Source organism: Anticarsia gemmatalis, chromosome 18 (assembly GCF_050436995.1).
Source record: "Anticarsia gemmatalis isolate Benzon Research Colony breed Stoneville strain chromosome 18, ilAntGemm2 primary, whole genome shotgun sequence".
In the NCBI taxonomy this organism is placed as follows: Eukaryota; Metazoa; Arthropoda; class Insecta; order Lepidoptera; family Erebidae; genus Anticarsia; species Anticarsia gemmatalis.
This window is the reverse complement of record NC_134762.1, coordinates 11,784,259-11,797,340: the sequence shown is the minus strand read 5'-3', so window position 1 is coordinate 11,797,340 and position 13,082 is coordinate 11,784,259. Positions and strand designations below refer to the sequence as shown.

At 37.7% G+C, this 13,082-nt stretch overlaps 1 protein-coding gene across 1 annotated transcript in view; it reads right to left on the bottom strand.

The window, feature by feature from the left end:
- Positions 1-13,082, bottom strand: part of Tmem131 (Transmembrane protein 131) — a 30,007-nt gene that overhangs the window by 15,141 nt on the left and 1,784 nt on the right. The window contains exon 3 of the mRNA XM_076126222.1: positions 11,573-11,821. Within this exon, the coding sequence (XP_075982337.1) occupies positions 11,573-11,821 (249 nt within the window). The remainder of the gene's footprint in view (positions 1-11,572; positions 11,822-13,082) is intronic.

Sequence of the window (13,082 nt, the reverse complement as noted above, 5' to 3'; positions counted from 1 at the left end):
ATTATATGCAATATTGAAGAAAAACTGCCGACGCATAGACATTCTACAATAATAAGTAGGCATCAAGCGAGTTAGGGAAAAAACAGCGAAGCTCGTGACCGTACGACGCACGTACACATAAAAGCGATGATAAACAAAGTAAATATTCATAAGAATTATCATAGAGACGTCGAACAAGAAACTACGAAATATGTTCATTATTATTTATGAGTCGTTCTCGTCGCCAGATGAACAACACACGCGGTGTCACTCGGTGGCGCGCGGTGCCACTAGGTAGCCTTGACTTGCACACACTCACACACCTCACACCGGACCGCTGACAGACAACTTAGTGCTACATCTACATTATGTACACACGTACAAATGTTTACTTTACACCAAATTATTGCATAACCGGATTAATAATAGACGAACATGACGACAACATAATATATGAAACACGACATACACCTAATATTGCGTTTGCACAGAACTGGCAGAGAGAGGAAAGCGTGCTAGCTATATAAAATATTTATCACGAGATTTACTTTTAATTACGTTCTATGAAGCTTATCTTTATTGAATTCATAGTAGGAAACGAAGCAAAACGAGAGAACTGTTACCAAGCAGATCATACCTTATGACCATAATACTGTACGCAGCAATACTGTCTTGGTTAAAAAACATAAAGTTACTTGAATAAGATAAACTTTTTATCTCTTTACCCTAAAGACTAATGCATCCAGGCGGCCATTAAACATTAGTACAAAAGTAATACCTGCTAATTGTCAAGTGTTTAAAGGCCACGAAATCTTTCAAAGAAAGCAATACTTAAAGCATTGATTCAACTCACGCTTTCAATTTGCAAATTCACTATCACTATTCAGCTACACGCGTGTACAGATGCAGGGTGCACCCGGAACACGACACGCAACCGTCAGCTGATGTATGTAACACTCACTGTGGCCAGCTGATCAGATTTCAGATAAATAATGACGTAATAGAGGCGCCGGGCACTTCATATTGCTATACACCCACTGAATATTGAGATCAATCAATTAATGAAAGGAATATGAAAAATAGACAGTAGGTCAGTAATCGCAGAAAAAATACAGTCGAATCTAAAACCTCATTTTTTTGAAGTCGTTTAAAATATGCTCTGTATGTTTCTAAATTAGTACATTGTAATGCTTGGAGGCGACTAGGAATAAAATAAGAGGAAACCTTTGTAAGTGCTTACTGAAAATACCGAACCGATAACATAAAGCTCTATTTGTAATCATAGGCTAGTCTTTATCATGGAATATAGTGTGAAGATCATGGCCAGAAGGCATCACTGCATGGCTATTGCACCCGGAACATAATACTACGATTAGCATGTTGTGGTGATAACCGGCGTAACAGTGGCGTCATTGATAGCGCGGGCACAAGGCCGCAGCTGTGGCACACACACACTACACACACCCGACCAGAAAAAGATTACGAATATTATACACCAAGATCAACGAGACATCACTATTTGTCGATAATGAGGGAGAAAGAATCTTTAGCAGAGAGCTTTTATGAAGATTCAGGTAAACAGATTGCAAGTAACTTTTAGGACTATGATAAAGAAAGTTGTTAGAGACTATTGTTATTAAAGCCATCTGTTCACGCAGAAAATAAGGAACCATTTTTTTTTGCTTTTTTGTGGTCAATCTTAGATACATCTGCTATCTGAACGACAGCTGTCGCTTCAAAGTATACTGACAAACCTAGCCCATATAAGGGAGAGTTCATCGCACAATATCCATTGATATGCGAACTGTAGCGCGTTTCTGTATCTCTACTGTTGAGTATCGAGAGTTTGACATTTAAAATGTACTGCCAAAATAAATCTTACGAAGCCCAGTAGACGCTAACCAGATTTTCGTGCAAAATTGATTGATAACTAGCCGGTTGCCGGTAGTCGATAGTAGTAGAGAATCGAGCTACTATCCCGAACAATAATGTAAAAAGAACTTAAGAATAAAATAAACTAAAAAAAAGAAAAAATGTGACCAAATCTCGTAAGAACTAGAAACATATATTACAATATAACAACTGATTGAGGTAAAGTAGCAACGTAGGCGATGCTCATATGTTTACTCGGTGCCGCTCAAACCGACGCATTACCATGCCGGCGATACACAATCATAACTCATAACAGTTTTATTATCCGCTATGTATAAACAACGCAATTTTACTGAGTAAACAATATAACATATCGAATATCTGTAATTAATACGTTTATTTGTATAAACGATGTCCTCGACTAGAACACTTTATTAAAAAGAGTGAGATTTAGGAAACTTATGCCACCAAGATTCTACTACACACAGCGAAAAAATTCTAACTTGGGTTCCAGGAAAGCACGTGGTTAAAAATGATTAAGGCATTTTATCGCCATGTCTTGTTTGCTATAGAGAATCTTTGGTAAGAAAACCTTCACGTACACTAGTCCAGATAATCTTTGTAGAGCATAATTGAGCTTAAACTGTTCCTATTAACATTACAAATGTTCTGTTCAAGTATCCTTTAAAATGTCATATTTGAGAGTGTTTGTTCTCAATATGTACATATATTATGTGAACAAGTGAAGACGGAAGTAGCGCAGCTTTTAACTACATTTGTATGCGAGTATGCGTATGCAAAGCGCCGCGGGACATTTGCTCGCTGCACAAAAGGGGCTGAACAAAGCAGACACTGCAAGAAATATAGAATTCATACATAGCAAATATCACATATTGTGCCCAAGGAGCTCTACGTTCATTTTGAAATGTCATATGCAGCGGATACAGGTCAGAGCCACCAGATAACTAGCTATATGTCAAAAGTCATAACTTCTCTCGATGCTCAGACTAACCCTCTTTTCAAGCCCGCATCCGAAAAGAAAAATGCGAATGGTACCACTTAATTGTGACTACACTTGTTAAAATTATTTCTATTACATCTATTCGTTCTCCTCGCCTAGCGGTAATAATCCATTTTTCTCAAAAATCAGGTCCACCTAGTAACACAAAGAGTTAATGACACAATAGTCTTTACATACGTCAATCGCTGTAAATAATTAGTGTCGTTCCATCAGTGAACATTACTGAACTAATTCGACAGCGTGTTTGTGTGACAATTACCATGACAATGCGCCGGCTTGTTTGACGTGGGTAAAGGATCCTCACCAAGGATGAGCGAAGATTTAGTTGAGACAAAGACTGATACCTTAGAACAAGAATATATTTTCAAAGCTGTTTGATGATTGTTCTAAGGGAGGTGATGCATATCTCCTTGAGGAAAAGTTTACTAGTGACAAAAAGTTAGAGAAACTTAGTCTAACCATACCAAATTGCTAATTGAAAATTAGGAATAAGAACCGAAACGTACACATTTTCATACACAACAGCCGTTATTAACCATGGTCAGTCACAATCAATGTTGACAAGCGCGCGTAATCTACGACAACTTTACATTTTTCGCGGTTCAAATTCGCTACATTAAAGCTTTGCCATTAGTGGTACTACACACATAATTACATTGACAATCTCTTTACCAGCATAGTAGAAAGGCAGACAATGTACAGAACCGTGTGTGGAAGCCGTTCAGTTGCGCGCCTGTGCCTTGCGCCGCTCATACGTTATTGATATGTCACTTGTTGCTGATATAGCCTACCCACTGAAGGCACTACGTCACACACATTGATGAACATTCACTAATTGTATTTGTCAGGAGTACAGGAGCTTACGACTGCTTTAATTAAGGTGGGTAACGATTATTGGATTAATCAGATTAGAAGTATTATGTTCAGTGTCGTGTTGTGGACTGTTTGGTAATCTAGAGGTGTTGGTGTTTACAGGGTTGGTATAACCTTATGCACTAAAATAAGCAAGTGCTTGAAGATGATCAAAGTTTAACAATAAACACTAGCTAATTTAATGAACAGGCTGACACGACAATCAGTCTAAGCAACGCCGTAGAGGTAAAAATGATCCCAATAATGTAAGCATTATCTTACATTAGGAAATAGCCTGAGAAAGTTTTATAGGGAAGTTCAATGAAGCGTTAGTAACAGAGGTTGTTACCTAAAAAGGTCACGAATCTAGAACATAAATCAGTCCATTTGACCGCATCATATCAGTAATATAACCACGGGAGCTGATAGCAATTTTGGGCAGTATCATAAGATAACAGACCGCAGGAGGAAGCGTGAGGTTTCCCACTGTTATACAAGTAATGACAAGTATACAACAGCGCGGAGGAGTGCGGCGCGAGGGCGCGAGGGCGCGAGTGTCGCGACACACTTGCTGTTGCTATGTGCTATGCTACTTAATCATATTACTTACACAATCAATACATGCACACAGACTGCAGAAACAACTGCGCTGGATATTAGCATCCTACTAGCAAGCATTATTGCTAGAAAAATAAACAGGATTCGGATCGTAAATTACCTTTTTCTAGAGAGAGAGTTTCAGGGCCGAATTATTTCATTGCCCAGAAATTCTGACGTTATTGATTTCCATGCACATCTTTCACATAAGATCCCCTAGCGTCCCCACAGATTATAAATACCACTTTGCGAATGGGACCTTCTACTCCTAAACTCAGGATAGTGTCTTGAGCATCAAAAGTACAAAAAGAGGCTTTGTTTAAAAACGTACGATCTACGATGATTGTTTATTTTTTGTGTGTCTCTTCCATTTGTTTACGTTACAAGTGCCACAACGTATTCCTTATTTGAAGCTTTAAAAAACAACAGATGTGACCGCGCTGTCGTAACTTAATGTTCTCCTAACTAGGAGTCACGGTACATAACGAGTGAGTTCATGTCATTAGGGACCATGTTTAGAGCAGTGGGTCAAGTTGACGCAGTCGCTCGCCTGAGAGGTTATCTGCTAAATACTTGTTTGTTCACACAACTACTGGGGAACTTTCGGTGAAAGATAAAACAGATAGCCGTCATTTCACTGTTCTCATCTGAGTATACTATTTTTGGAATGTTCATTAAAGATTTAATAGTAATACAGAAATGAAAACTTTTCCCATGTATTGCTAACTAAAACTCATTTTTTTGTAAATTCAACGGCAGTTTATTTTTGTATTAAATAAACTATGCATGCACTACATAAGGTAACATTGTATACTGCGTCAATATAGGTACCTAGTCTAGTTTTAAACCGTTGTTTCTACGTCGGAACCTAGTAACACAGAGTGACCTAGGAATCGAACCCGAGAGCTCACGGCCGGCAGTCGACCACTAAACCGACAAGGCCGCGATACTGTTGTAAACAAAACCGTCCTACTTACAATATTACTGGCGAATATAAGAACGTTACAAACGCACGCAGTAATGCATACTGACTACTTACTGCTGACTTTTATAAACTGAGATACAATGTATTTTTATATTAATTTAACCCATTACTGTCTCACTGCTGGGCAAGGATCTCCTCCCGTAATTAGGAAGGGGATCCTGCGATTTGGGGACTTTGCATACCTTCAAGAACTGTTATAAAGAACTCTCAGGCGTGCTAGGTTGCATCACGATGTTTTCCTTCGCCGTTGGAAAAAGTGATAATTATTTCAAATACACATTCGAAAACTTCGAAAAGTCATTGGTGTGTTGTCTTGGGTTCGAACCTGCAACCACTTGCGTGAGAACAATTTATACCATTGGGCTATCACTGCTCATTTTTATATAAGAAACTTAAAAACGTTTACATCATTATTAATTACTGCAACAATACAAAGAAATGACCATTAGCTAAATAAAGATCAATCGATTGACCTAATTTCCAGCTTTATCTTGTTTTAGATTACGTACTTGATTGCTGGTTACACAATATTAGTAATCCTGTGAAATAAGTGCTTCGGCGGAGTTCAAAGTAAGTATTAGAAGCGGGTTTACGCTACATTCCCATCAGCTTAACAATAGTGTACTGCGCTTGTAGTTTATGTTGTAGCCCTTTTAGCTGCCATTCTGCCGAACAGGTCTACCTCTGCAATTATGGGAGCGTGAGTGGAAATAGACCAGTGCAGGTATCCAAATTTCAGTATATGCAGACCTGCGCAGATAATTATAACCTCTTAAGTAGACTGAAGTGTGAATGGCCGCCAAATGGGGTAAAATGTTGTTTTTTTAGGTTTTGACCTAAGACCTCAGGTTCGGATACAGCGGACATAACCGAATCTATCAGCTGATGTAATAATAGCATGAACACTTGAAAGTGTTGTCGTCATCAATCACTGCAGTACAAACTGTATAATGATCATAATGGATGGTCGCCAAGTGACGTTTCATTCATTAGCGCCTGTTCGCTTTGTTAAGTACTACGGTTTTTTGCTACTGTTTACCTTAACTTTTAGAGTAGATAACTAATACAGCGTCTAAAATAAATTAATATACCCGTGACAACGGGGCGTAGGCATTAAGGATTATAATTCCAGGTAAGAGGGAGCTGACGTCTAATTTCCAGTCTATTTTACGATTCCCCATAAGTACGTTATAGTAAACGCTACCAAACCCGTAGAAATTAAATACTTGAAAAAAAACTCTTACGAGAAGAACAAAATATACTGCCAACTTGTATGGGTTACTGCAAAACGTGCGTTTGTTCAGCGTGCTGCGTGTCCGAGTGGTCCGTGCTAAATATTGAATGTGTGTAGGTAACGTTACACAATATTATGTAAAACATGTGAACATTGTGACAAACACTCAATTTGCACCGTCCACTATGTTCTAGTAGGTAGGTATGTTAGAAGTAAATACACACGGGAATCTACGTCGAGGAACTGCTAACTTTTGTGTCAATACTTCAAGTAGGTCTGTACATAGATTTATACAGACGTTGACAGATTTACGATTTTGTATTGCACTTTATGGAGTAACAAAAAGGAGCGCTATGTCAAAAGGAGTATTGTCTATCTAATGATAGACTGGATTAACGACGTTGCTTCAAAAAAAAAAGGCTGCGGTACTCCATTTTACGAGATAAACGCTCCCAGATAGACATTTCATCCGAGATAAACGATCCTGACAGTCCTTTGACTTTCCTGAATTCAATAGAACTACATTGATAATTAATAACAGAAACCTATTTCGATGATAAACGCGGAAATTTATTTACAAAACGACTTCATACATAGTATTTGATTGAACAACTTTACTATAATAGTAAAATCATAGTAACAATCACATGCAGTAGTAAAATGTAATTAGTAATAGTATGTGTGAGTGAACTGCGACAACCGCGGCCGGAGACTGCACGCTCGAGTGTCGGCACTGGCGGTGTAGTGCAGTGTAGCGCGGTGTAGTGCGCGGTGATAAGAGCGCGCGCCGGTAGCACGCTCCGTGTTATCATAATTACGCACATTACCACCGGCCGGACAGAAATACTTCATAACATAAATAAACATACATCTCACAGATATGTAACGCGTTATTCAGCAATTTAGCTATCATTTTAGTTGATGAATATTGAATAACTTCCGACAGCTGTAAATCAATGGTTTAAAATGTAAGCTTTTCTAAATAAATCAGACTCTAAGTATCGTATTAAAAGACTGGCATCATCTTGGAAACACGGTTTTAAGAATCTATTTAACATACTAAAGTTTAGCAGCAGGATACTATCAACACGAATATAAGATCAACTCTTCACTGCTGCTCTCTCACATTAGAACAGAATATCGTTTAACGAACAAATCGAAAAGGATCAGATTAACCATTTCAAACCTCAGAAGTATTTAAATTAAATTAAATTAAATCAACGCAGTGATTACAATTGATATGAACGCACGTGAATATAAAACAGCATGAAAGTAAAAGTGCACAGAATCCGACGCTGAAACGTCCTTGAGATAATTACTGCCACCGACAGACACTCGGAGCAAGAAGCACGGTGTCACTGTGTTGCCAACATAGGGGTTTTTCCCAAAATTTAGGGAAAAAAAAAACGATTAGTGAGTTTTTAGGAGAGCTTTTTTTAAGTAAGGTTACAATTTGTCGCCTTAGCCGTATCACTCGAGTCCTGTTGTTTTTAAATAGAGTAGTACTTAATAATAATAAATGGTTTAAACTATTAGTATTAATTTGTAAAGTCACAGCACAGCTGTAATTTTTTTGCAATGCATTTCTTATACATAGGAACATAGTTTTTTCTTAAAAGATATTGCCCGCAAAAACACATAACTATGAGAGTTCTTGCCTCAAAACCTAGCAACCCTGATTATAATGACAAATAATAGAGGCATTAAATAGAATAGCCATTGAACAATGATGAAGTGTCATCAGCGTGATAACGAGACGCAAAAACACTTGAAACCGGTTCAGCTACGACGGCGACGTAATACTTGTAAACAAGCGGATTTTTAAGAGCACCCGATACTAATGCAAGTTTGAATTTAAAAAAAATACTGATCAATAAAAGCTAACAAACTCCGCCTCACCGATGGATTAAATCAAAGATTAATCAGTATGCTGGCCTTTGTTTTTAAAAGACAAGTCCCCCACTAAGAATAGCTCTAGCGTCGCAAGGACTTTTACAAACAGACAAACGACGGACACAAAGTACAACCAGACCCGAAACAAAGATTATTTTTATTTTTTCCGTGTGGGAATCGAACCCAGGACCTTCGAAATCCACTTTATCCACTGCGTTCTTTATCTTATCAAGTCCTTTTGACCTGAAAATTAACCATACCACTGACCCTTTTTGTGCCATCTACAAAAATACAAGAATTCATAATACACGCTTTGTTCTAGCTTCATATGGCACATAACATCACCGTTGTAAACACGCTTAGGAATCTATGAATGAACAGTATCTAATTCTTAGAACTTGTGTTAAGTTAACGCTTATCAATGGGTGCTATTAAAAGCTGCGTTTGTTTTGTACAATAGCTGAACTGTTCGTTATCGCAATGAGTGGCAGTGACGGGAGGGCGAGGGTATCGCGCGCCCAGCGTGTGCCCGTGCCTTAACGAAGCACATATTTCATATGTTTATTGTTTATTCATTAAGATATTTTTACAAATATGCCGCCTATTTATTATGATCGTCCTTTTTAACCATACTGTTCCCAACTGTTTTCAAAGTTCTATATAACAGATGTAAATAGTCTACGTTACTTTGTCGAGCTAGGCAATGAAAAACTTAACAGTGTCCCATAACAATAAAATAAGGCAACGTGTAAACAAACAGATGGTCAGACAACTTACAGTCTTTAATGCGTTCCAAATACAACGGAAAAAATATCGATATGATCCCAAACGTTCCCCAACTTCATATTCGTTATCGTGTGTTTGTATAATCCCACGAAACAGAGACAACCCTTAGCCATATTTTAAAAAGAAATATAAACAACGAGGCATTCAAATAAACATTAACATGAACTGGAAGGAGCGAGGGAATCCTTGTATAGTGAGTGTTGTGTGACATAGAGGCATATGTGCGAGGTGCGATAACCGCAGCTCTGAGGTTATCCACACATCTACAATACAAGACGTTCAGGCAACTGCTGGGACTGGCCAACTGTTCACAAGTCAATGTAGGTCGGGTGATTATAATAACTCACTAACATGATATACTTTAAATGAAACTTTTTCTGATTCCAGAGGAGCAGCATTAAGCTCTTTCTAAAGGTAAGAAGTATCTGAAGCTGTACTCATCTCTATCACATTAGTTAGAGAGTTAAACAAAAGTGATTTAAACGTCATGCAGAATTAAATAATAGGACAGTTTTTAAAGTTTATGGTACCACAAAAATTCTAAGATTTTGGGTGTTTATAAAGTCAATCAACTATTCTAATACTAAAATCAGCAACAGGCATTTTACTCAAGACAAGTGCATCATCCATCAGATCGTGGTAACAATGATGGCATGTCTGAATAACTTAAGTAAAACAATCACGCGATTACTTAAACCTCGTACAAACATACATACATTCATACACCGTAGTATGTAGCAGTTAACTGCGATTAACTAGCGGAGTCATTAGACAACAGGATCTACCCGCGAGCTCTGAGCTCATACAATGTATATAATAATAATAATAATATACACATTACACTATTATAAATACGTCACTGATCTTCTGAGGAAATGATACTCGTTGGAGATTTTATTAACATTGAAATAATGGATTCTCTTTCCTAATAATAGGAATCCAAAAGAAATTGCTTATGAAAACGTCCATATAACATACTGATTAGTTAAGATTTTCCAGCGTATCATTTCTATCTCATAGGGTTGGTCAATAAAGTGTTAAAGTTGTTCAACACATTTACTATTATTTGCCTTTACTATAATATTATCATAGTTATTCAGGACAATGGAGATGAAAGGAATCAATCACCCATCTATAGAACTGTCCACGAAATAGCAACTTAACCTATCATTGATCGATATGTGAAGGTTAAGTTGCGAGCATCAGGAAACAAACAAATTACATAAGTGAGTAGTGACCAGAGGAGAGGTCAGCGCGATAACGAGGGATATCTCGGATACGATTGATATCAGATAGATTGTATCAGCGGCGTTATCAGCGCGGTGGTGTCCCGCGAGGTGTCCGGTGTCAGTAACATGATCGCTATTACTTACGAGATGCGCTAGTTAGGCTCAGTTCACACCTGCAGGTGTGGCGTGTGACGTGTGATAACTGACACCGAGACGATAACATGTATGAGGAAGTAATGCGGAAGTACCTACACCCACACTTGCATACCTCTACACCAATCCAACTTGGATTATTTTAAGCAACACTCGTGGCTACTAGGTCTGTTAAGTTGGTAATTGGAGAGCAAAATGTTATGTGTATGTTTTGCCATGTCTACGAGTTCAGAAAAGGTGAAAACCACATGGGTTACATACGAATATCACTAACAGCACGGCCAGTTGATGGTTTCACCCTAACGTCTGTCTGAACTATCATTTAGGAGATGCAATTTGCTACGCATGACCGCTGGGGTATCTGTGATAGAATCTTCACCTTCACCCGCTACTGATAAGATGTAATACAATCTGTGACCCATACGAGTAAGTGCTATTATTGATTGATCGGTATCGCATCGATACACTTCCTGATGTGTGTTGGAACAAGTGCGTCTATTAGACAAACAGCTCACACGCTCATATCGTTCATATTGCTCATAACAGGCGTGACAATTTGCTCAAGTGACTTGCAACTATCTCGCGTCGTTACTTGTTGGAGGTAAAACTGACGAGTAATGCGGACGGCGCACTTGTAACTAAACAAATCATTATGTTTCCTCATGTGCCAGATGTCAGATGTGCCTAGGCAAATATGTTGAACATTTAGTTTGACAACAACATATCGCAGATAGTCATGACTCAAGACGTTTCCACGATCTCTACCTCTGTTTTTTAAATCTAAATCTCTGTTCCTACAAAATCTGGCTAAATGTATGACCGAGGTTTAAGTTTTGGTTTAAGAGTATCTAAAATAGCAACGGAGAGCCTTCTTCTTCAGAACATAATAATAGAATACCGAAGAGCATGTAAGAGCATACCAGATATAAATCAAGATGTTGTCGTTCAAGGGTACGGTAAGTGTGAAGTACCTTGGATTCAAAGAAGGACGCGTGAAAGTCGGGCGTGGTGCCGGCGACGGAGGCGAGGTGCATGGTGGTGTTGGCGGTGTTGGTGAGCGTGACGGTGAGCGCGTGCGCGGCGGCCAGCGCGGCGCGCCCGAACTCCAGCGCGGGCGGCGACAGCGCCAGCGCGCCCGCCGACACCGCGCGCCCGCCGCCCGCGCCCCCCGCGCCACCCGCGCCGCGACCGCCCTCGCTCACTGACTCTTTACCCCATTCCTGCAATACCAACATCGTATTGGTTACCATATTCTTCTCTCTAGCCAAAAAGAAAAGGCCCTTGTGTCGCGGAAACTTTTACAAATACATATTATATACAGGCAACAGTCAAAAAGTGGATTGAGAAATGCATTTTATGAGGTATCCTACAGAAACTATCTGTGGGTATTTGAGCTGCTTCAATTCAGACAGACAACCAAATCTAATAAATACCTATCATAAAACAAAATAAATTATTTGGTTATTAACTATTATCAATTTCCTCACATTGGTAAATATAGGCACTGATTCTTCCTTTGAATAAAATAAATAATTGATTTTCCCTTTCACAGATTATGACATAGCTTATAATAATAAGTTTTGTACAAATATTAACTATTAGTAAAATAATCTCTACAAAAAATGAAAAAACATTTAAAATTAGTCAAATCCTTACCTATAAGTTGATAGTAGTATAGTCAATTTTATATAAATACAAATGACTAGATAGTCAAAGTAAATGTATATACTAGCATCATTAGGTAACCATAACACCAACATTAAAATTAAAATAATTATTAATTTATTGATGTCTGTATAAAAATATAATGACTAATGTTATTATGTTGCAGTAATATACTATACATAAGTACCAATCTATATTTAGTATTCTATAAAGAGATTAACCTAACATTAAAATAAAATCAAGGTAAAATTGAGTTGTTTGTGGTTCATTTTAATATAGCTAGCCTAATAAATACAGACATTTTGGTGTAAAAACATGTCATTATAAATTATCATAATTATCTAGAAGCAGTACTATAAATATTACAGGTGGAGCACATCAAAGCAAGCATACTCCATATACTCATAATAAGATTTAGATAAACAGATAAGTGGGCACATGCTCCACACGCTCACTCACTCACTCTGATTGCAAACTATCTACACATATAATAATTTGTAATATTTTGGGTATATTTACAATCTCTATCTACCCACATGGAGGTGAAAAATTATATTTTTAACTAAACTATAATTTTCACAACTAAACTGAATGTTAGTGGAGGGCTAGTTATTTGCATTAACTCCTTTTATATGAATAAATAATTACTAAATAAACTATATGATTTAGAAACTTCTTGACAATGGTTAAGATGAGCAAATGGAAATTTACCTACAATTAAATATAATTTTAATGTGATAATTAGAACAAATGTTTGTATGATCCATAAATAATGGTTGTTTCAAGACTGACAGCAGTATCCGTTGTAAAGAAAAT